At 42.2% G+C, this 18,596-nt stretch overlaps 1 protein-coding gene across 2 annotated transcripts in view; it reads right to left on the bottom strand.

Annotated features, from left to right (window-relative positions):
• The window catches only part of NT5M (5',3'-nucleotidase, mitochondrial), an 80,723-nt gene that overhangs the window by 32,539 nt on the left and 29,588 nt on the right, over positions 1-18,596 (bottom strand). For both annotated transcript variants that reach the window (XM_069210064.1, XM_069210063.1), the window contains 2 exons: positions 12,528-12,628; positions 1,024-1,084 (listed from right to left, as the gene is read on the bottom strand). In XM_069210064.1, the coding sequence (XP_069066165.1) occupies positions 1,024-1,084; positions 12,528-12,628 (162 nt within the window). The remainder of the gene's footprint in view (positions 1-1,023; positions 1,085-12,527; positions 12,629-18,596) is intronic.

The following is an 18,596-nucleotide window of genomic DNA, read 5'->3' as shown; positions in this document are numbered from 1 at the left end:
TAATGTGTGGCCCTTTTTGTACAGATACAAAACAGAATTATGAGATTATATGGCATTCAGGGAAACATGTCCTGTAAGCAAATTTATCTTCCAATAAAATTTGTCAAAGATGCTCTACATAATCGATATTAAAACAATCTATTAATATTTTCATTGCATTGTTTCGGACAAAAGAAATAAGATTTAACAGAATTATTTGAGATCCTGAAACTTTCTTTCAGTTCAGGCATTATTCTCTTCGCTTGACTAGAATATGTGAATCAGCAACAAACAGGAAAAGAGAAAGTTATAGTACAGTGATTCTTTTTTAAAACAACTTTCAATCAATCTTACAAACAGGTCCACGGGAATAATTTACAAATTACGTTTTGTATACTGTTCACTAAGTCAGATTTTTAGTTATTCTACAATTACTTAATCATCTCTTACGCTTCATGAATTATTTTGCCGCTGGTGTCCAAAAACACTTATAGATAATTCATAAACCCATTTAACTTCCTACACACTAACATAAATTCAGGCCAAGGTGTGGGACATGGTGTTAAAAACAATTAGATGAGTGTCATCTCATTGTTTTTAACACCATGTCCCACACCTTGGCCTGAATTTATGTCTTATGACTTGTAACTCTTCTGAAGGCGTGGCCGATTTTCTGCAAGCTTTCACCTAATCCACCTCATTGTGTCTTTCATCCTCATTCAAGTGGAAACAAAACCTGCTCAACTGCCATATTTCTGCTTAAAAAATACAGCAACTGATTTTTTTCAACGATTTTCACTGTCTTATGATTTTCAGCTCGACAGTTGCTTAAAGTGGTAGTATGTAAAATCTCAGTTATCATTGCAAATTGTTCTGATATCAATTTTTGGTTTTCTCAAGAATATTTAATAAAACTATTAGACAAAAACGACTCTCAATCTCACACGCATTTCCTCCCTTCATCTCTAAACTCCCCACCCCGATACATCATGGCTTCCATCCACGTAATTCGCATTACGTGTTAAACCAAGGATCCAAACTTACCTTCTCATAAGGACAATACTGGTACTTCTTAATTGGACTTGTACAAATGAACACATCAGTGCTGAGGAAGAAGAAATTAAATAACATCAGAAATATGTTTAATCATTGTCTTAAATTCGTTCAAATCCTGTGCTATGACTCAGTTGTCATGATCTGTCTGGTTAGCCCTGAGGAGCCCATGTCCAATATGCTTCTCTCTCAGAGCTCATGATTGATACGTTTCCCTCTCAAAACCCAATCCTGCTGTGAGTTGTCATATTTATCTATTATTGTTGTTTTCTTACTAACCACATCACCTTTGGACCACCTGAATGCGTCACAAGTCCCCGGATAAAGGAAAGGCAGGGGCGAGTGGGTGGAGGCTAAGAGGGGCATAAAAATGTGGAGTGCAGAAAAAAGAGGATGGGCGAGTGTTTCAAAGCACTGGAGTTGGAGGGTGAAAAAGAACAAAAAACTATAGGAGTAAAAATGGCGGGAGTCATAGTTAGAGAATGAAGGGAAAATAGACCATGTTCTGTTATTTAACTACAAGGCATTAGAAAACTGTTTCTACCACAATGATCTCTACTTCCCATCTTCAGAATGGGACACCAAGAGCAGAGTGTGCGGCTGGACATGGAATCAGTGTTTGAGCACCAGATCTGTGCCACACTTTCCAGACGAACACTGACTGTGCAAACGTGTTTGGTTTATAAACACTGTACGTAAGTATATCATTTTTGGATATACTAAACATGTGGCATGGATTCAGGAACCACACACTTCTGTTGCACTCTGCCGCTATAGACTCAGAGCAGTGAAGAAACTTAGGACCTTAAACAGAGGGGGCATATAATCTATCTCAAACATGGCAGATATTTTGTCGGCCATATTACAAGTGCAGTATAACCTATGGCACTGGTAATATGGTGACCAGGATATCTGCTACGTTTTGACAGAGTAGCCCATCCACCAATCTTTAAATAAGGTTCTAGTTCAGCAGACAAAGCATGGCCCGGAGCAGCCTTGTCCCCAAGGATTCAATCTTCGCTATTCACAACAAACAGAAAAAGGAGTGTATTGAAAGAGGAGAAAAGCAATCTCATGTGCACAGCATGTAATCGTCATCAGACCTCACACCAAATTAAGTTGCATCAAATTCTTACTCCTGCCTGTATCTGAGATACTGATCTGCTGCCACATGTTCTCCTCTGTAACAGTGAAACAGCTATTTTTAAATAGATAACATTCAAATCGTTTTTAATCCATCTTGATATTTGTACTCACAGGTCCTTTCAATGCGATGCAAGAAATATTTCTTTAGTGCATGGCGTAATCTGGTTTAGAATTTTATTTCTAAAGATTCACAATTGTTCAGGTTTCATAGCTTGATCATTTTTCATCAATTTCAGCTAGAGAATTTAAATTGTAGACATCTATGCCAGGTTGTGCAATAGCTAATGAAATGCAGCTGGGCCGTTTGTCCTCTCTTTGATAGAAACAAATCATAAATTGCTACCCAAATATTCATGGTCTAGTTGGATGAACTAGGCAGAACAGAAGAGGCAGCTCATAGGATCTGACACCTACATTCTGGCAATTAATGAAGGAATAATGTTAACATATGAAAAACGCTGGAAGAAAATGGACAAAATATTAATGTGACATTAACCTTAGGTAAGGGTCACATAAAGCTTCCAACTAGGAAGCTTTTTTCACATATTGAAAGATTAGTCATCATGTTGTTAAGAGTTCCTCCCTCATTATGCGATGGACAACAGAGTCTGTGCAAATCTTTCTACAAGGGATAGAGTAAGGAGAATTTGCATATGGTGAAAGTACTTTCTCATGGTACACTGTACTACACGAACAAAGACATAGGGTGCTAGGTGGAATAACCTTCCAGACACTAGGACTATCGTAAGAGATGCAGTAACTTGCAGGGTAGCCCACACTGACTCCTACACGGCAGGTGGAAAAGATCAATTTAGAAAAAACAAAATATGGTAATTTTCTACATTCCAACTGAAGGACATTTCAGAAGAACTAGAAATTCCTAAAAATTGTAATCCAGTTTATCGGAAGGCTCAGGGAGTGTTTAGATAGTATTGTAGCTAAAAGTCTATGACTTGAGACATACATAAAAAAAGATGCGGCTACAGGTAAAGCTAACATGAGAGTAACGTTTTTAAATCCCTTGCATAAAATTGCCAAAAGATTAATGTTACAGCACAATTTTTCAGCCTAGTACTAAGTGAAATAATATTCAAAATACTTTTCTAAAGACAGAGGTGCAGCTGGAGGAAATAATGCTAGCACTTCTTAACCTTTAAAAGTAAATTGGTATCTCTGAGATGTTAGTAGAATTTCTGGAGCTGCAGATGTACAACTATGTGCCACATAAGATTGTACTCATGCCCATCAGTTTTCAAAAGGATCAAACACGGGGCCAAGTTGACGTGGAACAGCACAGGTGACAAAGGTGATCCCTGGGGACACCACAGATGGAACAGGCAACAGCAGACAGAAGGGAACCCACTCTGAGACTTTGGCTCCATTCGGTGAGAAATTAATCAAATCATTTGAGAGACATCGAGCAAGGTAAGTGTTGGTGTGCATGTTATGTGTCTATGTTATGTATGTTATGTATTTTATGTATGTATGTTATGTGTGTATGTTGTAGTTCTGTGCACCCCTCCAATTTATTTTGCTGCCAGCCTCCACTGGTTTCCTCCGGAGGTTCCTTTCTTGTGTAGGGGTTTCCAGGCTGATGTAACCAGCTAGTACATACTGGTGCATGGGCTCCTGAATGGCCTAGAAATATGCATATTAAATATTTATGCCCCAAACACTGATGATGATGGCTTTTTCCCCGCAATTGAGAAAGAGTTCAGACCCTATTTAGGGATACCCCAAGTAACTGTGTCCATGTTGATGAGCTAGGCAGACACCCCCACAACCCGGCACTAAATCGCAGTTGACGACTGCGCTTCAAGCAGCAATTAATAGACTGCACGGCGCTGAAATATGGCGAGCCACATACCTAGCAACACAGTAACATACATGCTACACTCCAACCCATCTAGTGTACAGCCAACTCGATAGATTCCTCATAACGGACGACATAGCATTGGCAATTAACAGGGTCCATATTATGGGTACATTCCTCTCTGATCACACCCTAGTACTACTGGAGTGGGAGGTGAGGGTAGCTGACCCCACGTTCCTCTATGGCGGTTACGCCCCAAGTCCTTAAAAAAAACCATATTTCGAGGGGAGCTCAGAAAAATGATGGGCAGGTTTTTTGACACAAACTCGCAGTCCACTGCAACTAGAGGCCTGAAGTGAGTCACATTGAAGGTAGAACTAGTCCTCAAGAAGGCTGTGGATTCCCTAGTCTGACCTACAGCAGATAAACTCTGATTGCATAGGCAACCGGGAGACTGAGTTGCAGGTGAGCCATCGCATTACTGAAATATGGGACCGACTCGCCAAACTGACCAGACGTGATTGTCGCAAGCTGCTATACGGGGAAGGTGACAAGTCGGGCAGATTGCTGGCCTGGTTGTTACGAGATGAGACCGCCCAACTCACATTATCTCTGAAACTCACGGATGTATTGAGAGTGACAAGATGGCATCAACAGACTACTGAGGGACCATCTGGCGGGTGTGTACACCGGGGGACTGGGCTCCTCACTGTCAGAGATACAAGATTATCTAACTGACTTAGATCTCCCACGCCTCACAGAGATGGAAAGTAAAAAGCTAGATGAGGACATCTAGGGCCATACGTACGAACACTTTTTCCCATAGACATAGAATGGGTAAAAACCTTTGCTACATCTGGCCCCAAGTTAGAGTAACTCAAAGAGACGGTTAGGGACATGACGCGCCATAAAGCCTCAGGCCCAGACGGTTGGTCGGCCCGGATATTACCTGACCTACGGAACACTCTTGTTGCCCTAACTCCTTGAAAACTCTTCAAGAATCTTAGAGACTAGGCACACTACCACAGTCAATGCGAGAACCATAGATTATCATGCTCCTCAAACCCGGCAGGGATCCTGTGGACCTGGGATCATATAAGCCTCTCTCCATGTTATTTACTAACAACCATGTTATGTGCCGACACAAAAATACTAGCCAAGGCTCTGGCCTCGAGACTAAAGCGAGTCGTACCTCACTTGGTACACCAATGCAGCTTCATACCAGGCAGAGGGACCCACATGCATTTCCGACACCTATCCCACGTGCTCCACTCAACAGAAGGTACTGAAATGCTGGCAGCTATGGCCGTGCTCGACATTGAAAAAGCGGTTGATACTGTTGAGTGGGAATACATGTGGACTGTCCTGGAGAGGATTTACCTTGGGCAGAACTTCCTTGCGCGGGTCCATCTTCTGTATACCCGCCCATTAGCACGACTGCGCACATGTACAGTGGTCTACGAAAGCATACCTATAGCAAGGGGGACCAGGCAAGGATGCCCAATATCCTCGCTCCTCTAAGCATTGGCGATAGAGCCACTGGTACAGAAACTGTGGGGGGAGATGGCAGAATGGGGAGTGACAGTGGGAGGACCTGCTCATTTAGGGCCAGATGTATTAAGCAATTTTACATTCGCAAACGGTGCGAATCGCAAAATTCTGCCGTTTGCGAATGCAAAAATGCCTTTCAAGATGTATGAAAGTCATTCGCTGTGCAATTTTAAGGAATCGCTAAAATAGCAATTCCTTAAAATTGCGACTCCATTTAGAGAATCGCAAATTGCGATTCTCTAAATAGGAAATCACAAATGGGGTATTCCTATTTCCGATTTCCAAAGCACATGTATCAAGCATTTCCTAAATGCGAATTGGGTATTTAGGAAACGCAATTACCACCAAATCCAATTCGGTGGTAAGCATGTGCAATATTTAAAAATGATTTTTTTTAAAAGACATGTAGCGCATACATGCCCCTAGGGCATGTGTGTGCTTCACATGTCTGCAAATATATTGTTGGGGTGCATCAGAGGGGGCCTTAGGCCCCCAGCACCCTGGGGTTTGCATTACCTAATTTGCAAATTCCTAACTGGAATTCGCAATTTGAGAAATGCAAAACCATTCACATCTATGGGCCGACAGGCTTATAGGGATGAATGGAGTCCCATTCTCTAATTGCGATTCGGTAATAGCAACTGCGAATTTTAAGAAATCGCTATTACTGAATCGCAAATTTCATAAATCACATTTTGCATTTCTTAAATAGCGATTTCTTAAAATTCGCTGTTTAAGAAATGCAAAACGGATCTTTGATACATCTGTCCTCTTTTCTCCCTCTATGCGGACAATGCTCTGATGTACCTGACAGGCCTAGTACGCTCAATACCTATGCTGCTGGACATCTTGACAAAGTTTGGTAACATGTCAGGTTTGAAAGTCAACCGGCACAAATCGCTCCTTTTCCTGATGGCTAGCCTAGTGGGGCAGACCATCTCAGACCTCACTTAGACACCACTTACCTGAAAGTGTGATCACTTCCGCTATATCAACCTGGGACATTCCTCCCAATCAATGAGGCTCAGGACAGTTATCGACTACCCCGGGGCCAGCACCTACAATATGCAAAAGTTTCTTATATCATTAGGGAGCTATGGCCCTCTCTTCCTGAGGAGCCACAGGAGTCCCACATACTACGGATGCTTCTGGAACCTGGAGTAACTAGAGGCCTGACATCGACAATATATAAAACACTAAAGGCAGAATGCACAGTGGACGTGGCAATGATACGGATCTGATCGGCTCCAGATCTGGAGACCCCTCTTGTCGACTCGGAATGGAGGCAGACGTTTGCACAAGTCTGTGAGGTGGCGAGTAACGCTCGTTTTAAATATACCTAATTCCACTATTTACATCGTACCTACCTCACCCCACAAAGCCTCCACAGGATCTACCCTGCTCGCGTGCCTGAGTGCCCACGATGTGGTTTCACACCTGCCTCCTTCATACATATGACCTGGGAATGCCCCCGACTACAACCGTTTTGGGCAATCGTCATTGATGGTTTGAGAGAAATCACCATAATACAGATTGAACTTCTGACCAACCATTGCCTATTAGGCATACTACCCTCCTGAAAAAGTGGAAAAAAATAATTCCAGGTTTGCACTGCTGGGGTTGGTATTGGCAAAACTCTGTGTCGCAACTCATAGGACACAGGCGAGACCCCCAAGGCTGGGACGATGGAGGGCCGACCTCCGTGAATAGGGCACTGCTGAAGAGAGGAGGCTGAATCATTTGCACCGATGAAAATGCTAAGCAAGATATAGAATGGTGAACTGACATGTTAGAAGACCTAGACTCCTGGAATCCACTCAGTCCACGCAGGAATCACAACCATTGGAACTGAACACAGAGGTAACTCAGGGTGAATCCACAGAATCAGATGGTTAGATAAGAGCATAGATAATAGCTACTGAGTATTTCCTCTGTTTTTTAAAATATTTATTTACCCTCGCATACAGAGCCCTCTTGCAGGGGAATTGTACACATGGGTGCCGATGGGTCGTCCAATGCACCTCCCACTTATCTGGTGTCACAATATAGTACATAGTACTCTTTCAACAAGATATGTTGTCACTGACCGACCCGCGCCGTGAATAAACAGTAACTGGTTTTAGCCCTGGTTCTTGTTGTTGTTAACTGGTTAATTCAATGTTTGACTGCATACAAACTTGCACTGCATATAATCTGTTGTCTATAGGGGAATCAGGGTCAAAATACTACAGCGAACTACTGCTCTAGCTTGGTCGCCACTCGATAGCGAGACACAGTGCCATGCTGGAAGAGTGGGAATTGGCTAAGATTGACTGGGATGGTTCTCTGTGGAGCAGGCGGATTGCGACTCCATATATGTAATGCTCCAATACACTCACTGTCCTGCATAAACCTGTTCAACAATTCGGTATAATGTAACTCTTCAGATGACCTGTGTTTATGTAACTGTGCAAAGTGCTAATCAAGACAAGTTACACAAAAAAAGAAAAACAATTAATAGCAGTGAAGAAGGAGCCAAAGGATGGAGAGAGAAACAAAGTTAACCCGTTGCTCCACCCCTACTGTCTCGAAAACGTCTCAAGGCTGAGTCAGCCTGGGCACCAAACAAAAGTGCAACATCAAAAGGCATGTCCAGTAACGTAGATTGGATTGGTTCTAAGAACCCTGAGGTACGTAACCAGGCACGGCGATGGATCGCAACTGAGAAAGCCGTAGCTCTACCGACAGAGTCAGTGGAATCCACACAAGACTTGTTCACTGAAAGTAGAACAAAACTTGTGAGGAAATAATATGCCTGCCATAGTCATCTAGACCCCTGGACTCTCTATCAGGAGGAGTATGGGGGTGAGACTCTATCTCATTGAAAGTTAAAGTGGCCTGTGCCAGTAAACTGCGAGGAGTAGGAATCACCAGGGTCAGGACGGTGCCTGTGGAATATATCCCGGTCAACAGGGGCCCCTGTAGCAGGCTTAGCCCAAGCACACAATAAGACATCATGTAGCGCCTCACTAGAAGGAAGCACCAGTTCAACCCTGGTCTGGCTTTGATGGAGTGAATCAATTAAGGGACCAGAAACCAAATCCTATTAAGGGAAGGGTTAGACCTAACACCTCTGCAACCCTGTCAGCAAAGGAGGAACTCGCTTCCGTAGCAAGTCCCAGAGGGGAAAGGATGCCTGAGGCTGGAGAAGAATCCAAGTCACTAGCTGTAGCCAGATCAGACAACCAACTGTCCTCTCTAGGAGCATCTGACTCTGGTAGCGCCTCTCTACCATCACCTGCGATAGGAACAACAGGACTAAAGGTTTGTGGAGGTATGACAGGCGCCATTCCAAACGTCGAGAAGGCGAAACCTCTGCATCAACATCAGACTCAGAGAGGGAGTCGATTTTGATTGGTGGGGCCAGCGAAGTCCCCGGAGTCAGCTGACAGGACACCACCGCCAAAGGTGGGAACCCCAAAGTGGTGTGCACCGGTGCTGTAACAGTTGCATCAACTGACTCTCAAGGCCGAACCGAAGCCAAGGGTGAACCCGCTGGCATGAACACAGTTAAGGCACTTCGCACCTCCTTGGGACCAACATGCGCTCCAGAGGGAGGTGACTGACCAAAGATTGCGTGAAGGGAAGAATAATATGCATGCATCTGGTCTAGAGTTGTCTCAAGGAAGTTGCGGGACGGACCCCGACCCCGTCTCCTTAGCCAGGGAAGGATGGGAGGTTAAATGCGGTGAGGTTGGTAACTGCTGAGGCCTCAACCGCTTGTGACACTTACCTGTGGACTTCGATGGAGAACAGCGTCTACGAAAGCGGCTCCTTGAACTGCCCCGTGAAAGGACATCAGACCGAGAAGGGGACTTCATGCGCCAGGAAGACATCCACGCCGGAACAAGCTTCATCCGTTGCTCTCACCGAGCCTTCGGCCGAAGTCGCTGACAGAAGCCGCAGTCCTCTGGTTCATGGTTCACACCCAGGCACCACATGCTCACTGAGGTTGTGTGTAGCTGACATCTGCCATCCACAGGACCCATGCGGTTCAAACCCTGAAGACATAGGAAGCACACTGCTCCAAGACAACGAAAACCTCGAAGGAGGCCGAAAAACAGCCAGAAAAACCGTCTCCTGATGCGCATTGCAAGCGCAGAAAAGAAGGAACTGACATCAGTGCAACGACTGGGAGTTATATGGACTTCATTGAAATCACATCCGGCGGACGTCATTACAGAGTTGCGCGACGCTCTCTGCTGACACCCAGACATAAAACGGGAAAAAAGTTTACGTAAAAAGGCTGTGGCCTGGGGAAGATTCTAAATTAAGGAATCTGTGGCTAGATGTCTCTATCAGATTTTTTTTTATATATACATTTGATATATGTTTTTGATATATATTAATAATTGGTTTACTTTTAGAGTTAGTAATGATTCAAATGTAATTTTTGTATATAATATGAATAATCAATTTTAGATACAATACAGGGAATGTATAACATTGTTTTTAAAGTATATATTATTATGTGTTATAATAACATACATTTTAGATTTATTTTTAATTATATTGTTATGTGAAAGTTTAATATTTTTTAGTACATTTCATATGATATATATTTTTTGTCAATATTTTTGTAGTTTGCATAAAAAGTATGTAAACTCTATGTTTTTATTCTGGATTTTTTAAAACCAATATCAGTGTGGCAGTATTTTTGTCCCCAATATTTTAGCATACTGACGTAGATCATCAACACAATACTCCTTCATGCATTCAAGGTCTCTAGGTATCAAACTGATGAAAGTTGCTTCACCTCTTTCGAGGGATGTGGCAAAGAGATAATTGCTGGTAAGGTGATGGATTGTCCCAAGTGAAAGGTCTACAGCACCTTATGCTGAAAGGCAGCGCACCACCAATTTGTCGGGAAAGAACGCAGTGTAAGGAGATTGAACTGACAGCTCATGTAGTTCACTGACATTGGCTGCGAAAGTGAGAACAATAAGAAAATCGGACTTGATTGTCTGATACCACAAGGGACAGCTGTGCATGGGTTCAAAGGACATGCACATGAGAAATATGAGGACCAAATTGAGGTCCCATTGAGACATGATCAAAGGATTTGGGAGAAATGCTAGTGCCAGTCTTTTCAGAAAATTCATGACAACTGGTGATCTCAACTTGGAAGGCTGGTCTGGGAAATATAAAAAGCCTCAAATGGTTGACTTATAATCTTTAAATGTGCACACTGCAAAACCTTCCTGGGCTACCAACAAAACAAACAATAACATATCTGGTATCTTGGCCTTTAAGGCATCAAAGTGATGGTCTACATACAGGACCTCAAACTTCTCCTATCACCCTGAATAAATGGAATTGGTTCAAGGGCGTCTGAATGCAAGGATCACATCCAACACTTTAGATGGCAAATCAAAATTGGTCAGTTGTCACTGTTCAACCTGTAGTCCATCACAGACAAGTGGAACTCCAGAGTTTAATAGTCTTAACTCTGCACATTATTAGTTGTATTAAAAAGATCCAGCTATGACATGCCCACTGGTTGAGAATGTCCTGAGCCACCCCAGGATGAAGAAACCAGACGAAGCAGACATCTGCTTGGTTTGCCTACTGTATTAAAGTATACAAAAGGCGATAGATGGAATGCTTGAATTAATCTCAACCACTGGTAATTACAAGGGTCGCATCCGAGTCCATTGTTATTTTGCGCACTAGAACAGTCCTGCAAGCTGGAGCGGGAACAACTCTGCAATTTGGAGTAGAAGCACAATCTCTTCTTGTGCTCTTCCACCTATAACTTTGCTTCTCAATCTATGTTCACCTTCAGGTGTATCATGGCACACTTATCACCCAATGTAAAATTGTGTCTGGTGCTTAGACACCAGAGACAAATCTTGCGAACGCTTAAACGACATATGTTATCTGGATTAGCCACACCAGCTGAATCCTGTCTTTTAGTAGGAGATATACTTCTTCAATGGTACACTAATTTGAAATTTGGAATTATCTGTACACCAACAAAGTTGTGAGTGGAGATCCTTGTTGAAGAACGCTGAAAGAAAGGAATTGATGTCAGTGCAGGGTGACTCCTATATGCTGAGCCACTCCCTCACTTCTGGGTCGGTACACAGGATTTGACGATGCCTCCTGGAAGTACACAGGAACAACTGTTTTAAAGACTTCTAGATTTGGTGTGGTGTTTGGGAATTTTGTTAAAGTGAGGAATCTGCAGTACGAAGCATCCATCAGAACCCGTAAGCACTCATAACAGATGGTTACATTTGTCTCCAGCCAGGCACTAAAATTATATTTCTTAGTAAATATCAAAGTGTAGTAAGATGACTGCCTCTAAAGCTTTTTGTATGCAATCATCATCTGAGAGTAATTAGGAACTACGGTAAGTAAAGCTGTGTAACAAAAAATAGATTACGACTACATTAGATGACTGGAAGAACTCGGGCACTGTCTGTTTTAGGAAGTGCCAACAGTTCTTTTAATTCAAGATCCTAAAATTGAATTGCAGCATGAATGCATTTATAGTGGTGCACTAAATCTGGCATCCTGAAACCTTTTTGACCTATTGATGCAGACAGGAAACATCACTGTAAACCTCTGACTTTTGGGTAATACAGGCAAAATAATCCCTCAACCCATTTATGCACAATTTATCAATTTGATGTAATCTTAATTCATTTAAGCCTGGGCAGAATCATGCAGCATGAGCACGCACAAGCGTAATACAACAGCTTCACCAAATAATTTGGACAATCCACAAAGTTTTAGTACCAAAAGTGCAAAATAATGGAATTACAACAGCCAGCTCACAGGTAACACAATATTTCGCAGATTTTCACATGACAAACCTACACTGTAGAATTTTTCAAGACCAACTCACAAAAATGGCACCATAAAGTGATCTGATTTGAAAAGCAACCAGGTCTCGCTTAGGGTGCACTCAAGTTTATCTTCATGATAAGATGATACTCACTCATCCAAACTGGCCATTTGCTTCACTGCATCCACAGCTCCCGGTATTGGGTCCAGTTCGAGAAAGAAGTTCTTGGCCTCCCAGATACTTATGGCTTTCTCCTGCAAGAAGGGGTGGAAATTATTATTTTATTTTGGCTATTTGTGCAGCGCAAATACATTCATTTACAATATCTTAAGGCTCTATGAATTACTGTGACTAGGACAAGCTAAGCTATCAACAAATACCCATTAAGCTACAAACAGGCACGGTTTAAGCAATTCCCAGGAATTTAAGGTGATCTTGTTAGGCACCGATATAGGTGAACAAAAACAAATCCACAGAAAAAGGCCCTTGCACACGCTTTAGGAACCCAGAGGTGGTCCTAGCTGAAAATAAGACATCTTACAGATTTCTTGAATCTGTTACTAAAAATGCTGGCATCATTCCATTTAAAGATATGTGCTTTAAACTCTCTACCTTAAATTGTATCTGTTTGCTCACTGGTAACCAGTAAAGCTTTTCCCTGTACTGTGAGACATGGTTGCATTTCTTCAAATTACAAATGAGTCTAACAGTTGCCGTTTGTATTTTTTTTAGAGCCAGTCAATGCTTTTTTTTCTTTTTTTTTTAAAGAAAGATCCTGAAACGCGGATTTACCAAAGTCCAAAGAAATGAATAAAAGATCTGGCCAAACATATGATTGATGAAAGGAAGAGAAATTCCATCTGATCGCCTGATTTAGAGTTTGGCAGACGGGTACTCCTTCACAAACATGACAGCTATCCCAACCACCTGATAACAAGTATCACAGCATATAATAATACACTTGTAATAAAGCGGACAGGATATTTGTCACGTTTGTGATGGACTAAGCCGTCTGCCAAACTCCAAATCATGCTTTGAGTTATTTTAAATGGGAAAACGCAGCCGCAGAACCACAGCTATTTGAGGTTACATACTCAGGTTAAAATCTAGACTAAGGCCTACATTTCTGTAACGTTTGACAGGAATTTGCCACTGACCCTGGTAAGAAGGCCATGACATTGGGACCCTATAATTTATTTTGCTGTTAAAGACTATGGGCCAGATGTATCAAGAAGGCCTTTTGCGAGTCGGAAATAGCGATTTTTAAGAAATCGCTATTTCCGATTCGCAAAATGCAATGTATCACATTTGCGATTCGGTAATAGCAATTTCTCAAAAATCGCAAATGCTATTACCGAATCGCAAATTGTGATACCGGCCCCATTCGCACCTATGGGCCTGTAGGCCCATATTTGCAAATTTTTTGCATTTCCAAAATTGCGATTTCTTAACTGGAAATCGCAATTTTGGAAATGCAAAACCCCAGGGTGCTGGGGGCCTAAGGCCCCCACTGCTGCACCCCAAAAAGCTTTTTAGGACATGTAAGGTGCACACATGCCAAAAGGGCATGTGTGCTTTACATGTACATTTTAAAAATGCATTATAAATGCATTTTTAAAATTTGCACATGGTTACCACCAAGTTCAACTTGGTGGAAATAGCGATTCCTTAATGCCCAATTCGCATTAAGGAATTGCTTCTTACATGTGTTTAGAAATCGTAAATAAGAAATCCTTATTTGCGATTTCTAATTTAGAGAGTCGCAATTTGCGACTCTCTAAAAAGGGTCGCAATTTTAAGGAATCGCTATTTTAGCGATTCCTTAAAATTGTTTTCAGAGTGCCTTTAATACATTCTGAAATGGCTTTTTGCATTCGCAAACGGGCATTCGCACCGTTTGCAAATGCAAAAAGCTTTCATACATCTGGCCCTATGATCTCTGTCATGCTCAGGTTAAGTTTCGGATAACTATCTTTCAGCTACGTTTGAGTTAAATTTAACACATCAGTTATCTTTGTATTGTCTCTTGCTGCATTTTCTTTTAGACGATAAATCAATTGTATATCATCTGCATATAAGCATGTCTTGATACCTTAGTCAGACAACAAAAATGCTAGAAAGCTTAGGTATAGATTAATAAGTATCGATGAAATAGATAATCCTTGTGGTGCACCCCATCATACATTGAAGACTTAAGGGGTCCTAATTCAAGATGTTATTCCAGACATGAAGACACAGGTTTGTTCATCATACACCTTCATGTGGTGTGCACATCTCCAAAATTACTGTGCAGACAGATTTTGTTCCTCATCTTCTAAACCAGGGATCTTCAAACTCTTCTATGTGAGCTACTTACAAACCAGATGAAGACATCAGATTGTCATTTTCATTAATTACGTTCTTACCCACCCCAGCGTCTGCACTCTTATACTCAAGCTACTGCGCTCTTCTGTGTGTGGAAGTTCTCAGCTAAGTTTATAATTAACAGGTAGCATTGTAGCAGGTGACGTGCCATGTGACAGGCTCCAAGCTCTCAGTCACACTTTGTTGTCATTAGTTTGGAAAGCTTCCATTTCAAGGGACTGCAGCCCAGCAGTGCTGCCACCTGCACTATGAAAAAGGCAGCACTGCCATTCTCAACAGCAGTGCTTAATTTGTAAAAGAATAAGTGCCGGGGCCCAACGGTTGGCTCAGAATCCCACAACAGGTGCTACCAAATGTCTTCGTGCTGAACACAAAGGCTGCCGATCCACCTCATGCTTCTTCAGTCCACCGCCAGGCACTCCCTGGCTTTATCTCACTCATCCTGCTCTCTATCTCTCTCTGTCACTCTTTTCCATCTTTTTCAAACTTCTTATTTTTCCTTGTTTGATTTTTCTCGCTTGCCCAGGGACAAAGTCTGATGAGTAAAATAAGTGTGGATCCCCTGAAATGAGTAAAGGTGGGCCCTATCTGGAACCACCGACTCAAATTAACCACTGTTCTAGACCTATCATGTGCAAGGCTGGCTCCATATCCAAGGGGTTTTTACTGGCAAGCTACCAGACGCTCTTGAGGTCCAGCTGGAGACCCCTTGAAAACATGAGTGAAATGACACATGAAAACATGACTGAAATGACGCATGAAAACATGACTGAAATGTTTGTCTCTCTGATGATGATCATCCACTGAGTGGGTACAAAACCACCTTTTAAATTAAAACAATGTCAAGCTACCAATAATTCCAATTCGAAATACACATATACAAGCAGGCAAACACAAACATACAATGATGCAAAACTTTTTACTCATCAGTCTCTAGCATCTGAACTGCCTTCTCCCCAAAAAAAAATGAGGAGGTCAAGTCTTTTACTGAGCCTCAACCGCTGCATGAGTTACATTGTTCTGGATTTCATTCTTGCCACTGTGGTATATGATTTTGATAATGGTAGACTTGTGTCAATTGCCCCTGTCCTTCTTTCACCAGCTCTCAGGACTGTGCTAAGGCCATCAATTGGCCACAGAAACTCCAGAGTAAAATATAAACACCCACAAGACTGATTCCCACCCCTGAGGAGGTACTCAATAGTGCAAAATTGGGCACAGGGTGTGTGATGTCCTAGTGGAAAGGACCTGGCAGGGACATCTATAGCAGAGAAGGAAAAAGTTACCAATAACCCAAAACTTTGCAATCTCCCACTACCTACACGTATCAATGATACCCGGTTCTTGAGTGACTTTCTCACCATTGGAAATATCTAGAGACATTGATTTTATAACTGGCACAACAGTTAATGCATGCAGAGTCCATTGAAAAATGAGATAACGAATAACAGAAAAATAAACATTCTAAGATTCTCTGTTCCAACATCAATCACAGGCTACTATGGACAAAAGGAATTTATGGCTGAGGATCATGCAAGATAATTTAATAATTGTAATGTGGAAAAATGCTATTGAAGGCAGACAAGTAACAAAGGGGGTTATTACAACTTTGGAGGAGGTGTTAATCCGTCCCAAATGTGACATATATACCACCAGCCATATTACGAGTTCCATAGGATATAATGGACTTGTAATACGGCTGGTGGTATATCCGTCACTTTACCGTCACTTTTGGGACGGATTAACACCTCCTCCAAAGTTGTAATAACCCCCTAAATGTCAGAAAATCAGCCCTTGTGCAGGTATAGGTGCACTAGTAAATACTGCATGGAAGATGTTAAGGAAATGCTGGCAATGCAAGCTTACTCAGATCTGCAAAAAGTGAATCAGAAGACAAATTTTGTGAACTCCCAACAGGACCCCTATTAGCCATTAAGAAAATCCATTTACAGTCTTTTCATAATGCCAGAAGAAGGAGAGTGTGCATGAGAGCATCACTCCGATTTGCACATTCAAATTGGCAGGCATCTTCATCCCAGTATCATCTTAAGATTGCACTTGTAGAGTCACAGACAACTCTTCTATCTCCCTATGGATCTTGCACGGTTCAACTCCAACTTAATTGGCCAGGATGAGCCTGTGTCCATTTAACTGAGTCGTAGCTCTCTGTACAGAAGCATGTAACACTCTTGCCTCTGCAGGTACCCAGTGTAGTGGGTTATTTCTCTCAGGAAGCCACTCCACTGTTGATCTCACAGCATCAGAGCTCCTTGGGGACTTCAAGAAAACACCATGCTACCATGCCTAAAGAACGCTCAAGTTGTATCTGTAGTGGCTAAATTGAAATTCCCAGCTTTTTTGCGAATAATGCATAATAACAAAATGTATAATATAAGAGAGATAGATAAGGCAGATGAATTGTTAGATGCTATTAGGAAAGAACAGGCTGATCATGTGTAATATTTGCAATAAGTTTTTGAATTCTGGGCCCCCCAGGTAGGCAGGGCACTCTAAAATCAGGCCCATGGTGGCTGACATAGTGGGGGGGTTCTCCCTGGGAGGGGTTAGGGAGGGGGAGGTACAAGGGGGTGAGTTTTTGGGAATAAGGTAATGAAATTGTTTCTCGTTCACCTAGGTGGTGGGGTGGTGGGTTAACCTTAAATGACTAAAATCGGCATGGGCCAGGGGGAGGGTAAGTTTATGATAAAACTTCTCTCGTGGAATATTAATGGGCTGAGAACTAAGTCGAGACGTAATAGAATCCTTCAATATTTAAAGGATTCCCCGGCGCAAATCTTAATTTTGCAGGAAACTCATTTGGCGGAGGATGAGTGTAAAGAGTTATTTAGCACTCAAAAGTGGGTGCAAACGTGTTTTTGTACCTCCCATAATTTTCATACTAGGGGGGTAGCCATTTTAATTAAGCAAGGATTTCAAGCCAGACCAGAAATTTTCGAAATAAAGACAGACCAAGCTGGTCGGTGGATTATAGTAAAATTACAGGTGAATGAAATATCTTTAGTTCTGGCTGGCTATTACGGCCCAAACTGCGACGATAGCGGACCTTTAAGGAAAGTATTCTCTCAGCTTATTGGATTTTCAGATTCAGCTATTATGGCGGGTGACTTTAATGTGGTTCTGGACAATAGACTGGATAGGTCTGACTCTTGTAGGTCCTTGGGTACACCCAAAGCGCAATGTTTTTTAAAGAGAATGATGAAAGACCAAGGTCTGTGTGATATTTGGCGGAAGAAGAAAGGGGAGGCTAGAGCCTTCTCCTTTTTTAATAAGAAATATAGCCACACGTCACGCATTGATTATTTTCTAGTTGATGAAAGGTTGTTGGAAAACGTTAAAGAAGTCGAATATCTCCCGCCACATTTGTCGGATCATGCGGCAGTAATGCTGCATTTGTCTGCTCCACAGAGAAGGCTGGTTAGAAGATGGACATTGGAGCGTGCACTATTATTAGATGAAGATGTCCTGCTGTATGTACGTAGGGAATCCGAGGCCTACTTTAACATTAACATAGGGTCGGCACCATTATCAGTGGTTTGGGATTCTTTTAAGGCAGTAATACGAGGGGTACTCAAAAGTATAGCATGCTACAAATATAAAGTGTTTAGGGACAAAATAAGGGCTTTGGAGCAGGAGATGCTGTTAAAAACCGAAGTGTTGGTCGGTAGAGTGTCTGGGTCGCAGGAAGAGGAGACTGGAAGAGTGGAATTGGCTGAGTTAAGATCGCAACTAGCTGATATTTTGCAGGCACGCATTGCGAAAAGATGGGAGGTCAGCAAATTAAGACATTTTGAATATGGGGAAAATTCAGGGAAGCTGTTAGCTTGGAAAGCCAAATCA

The sequence above is a fragment of the Pleurodeles waltl genome, chromosome 10 (genome assembly GCF_031143425.1).
Source record: "Pleurodeles waltl isolate 20211129_DDA chromosome 10, aPleWal1.hap1.20221129, whole genome shotgun sequence".
Taxonomy (NCBI): domain Eukaryota; kingdom Metazoa; phylum Chordata; class Amphibia; order Caudata; family Salamandridae; genus Pleurodeles; species Pleurodeles waltl.
Note: the sequence above shows the minus strand (reverse complement) of the source record. Positions and strands in the feature narration are given on the sequence as shown.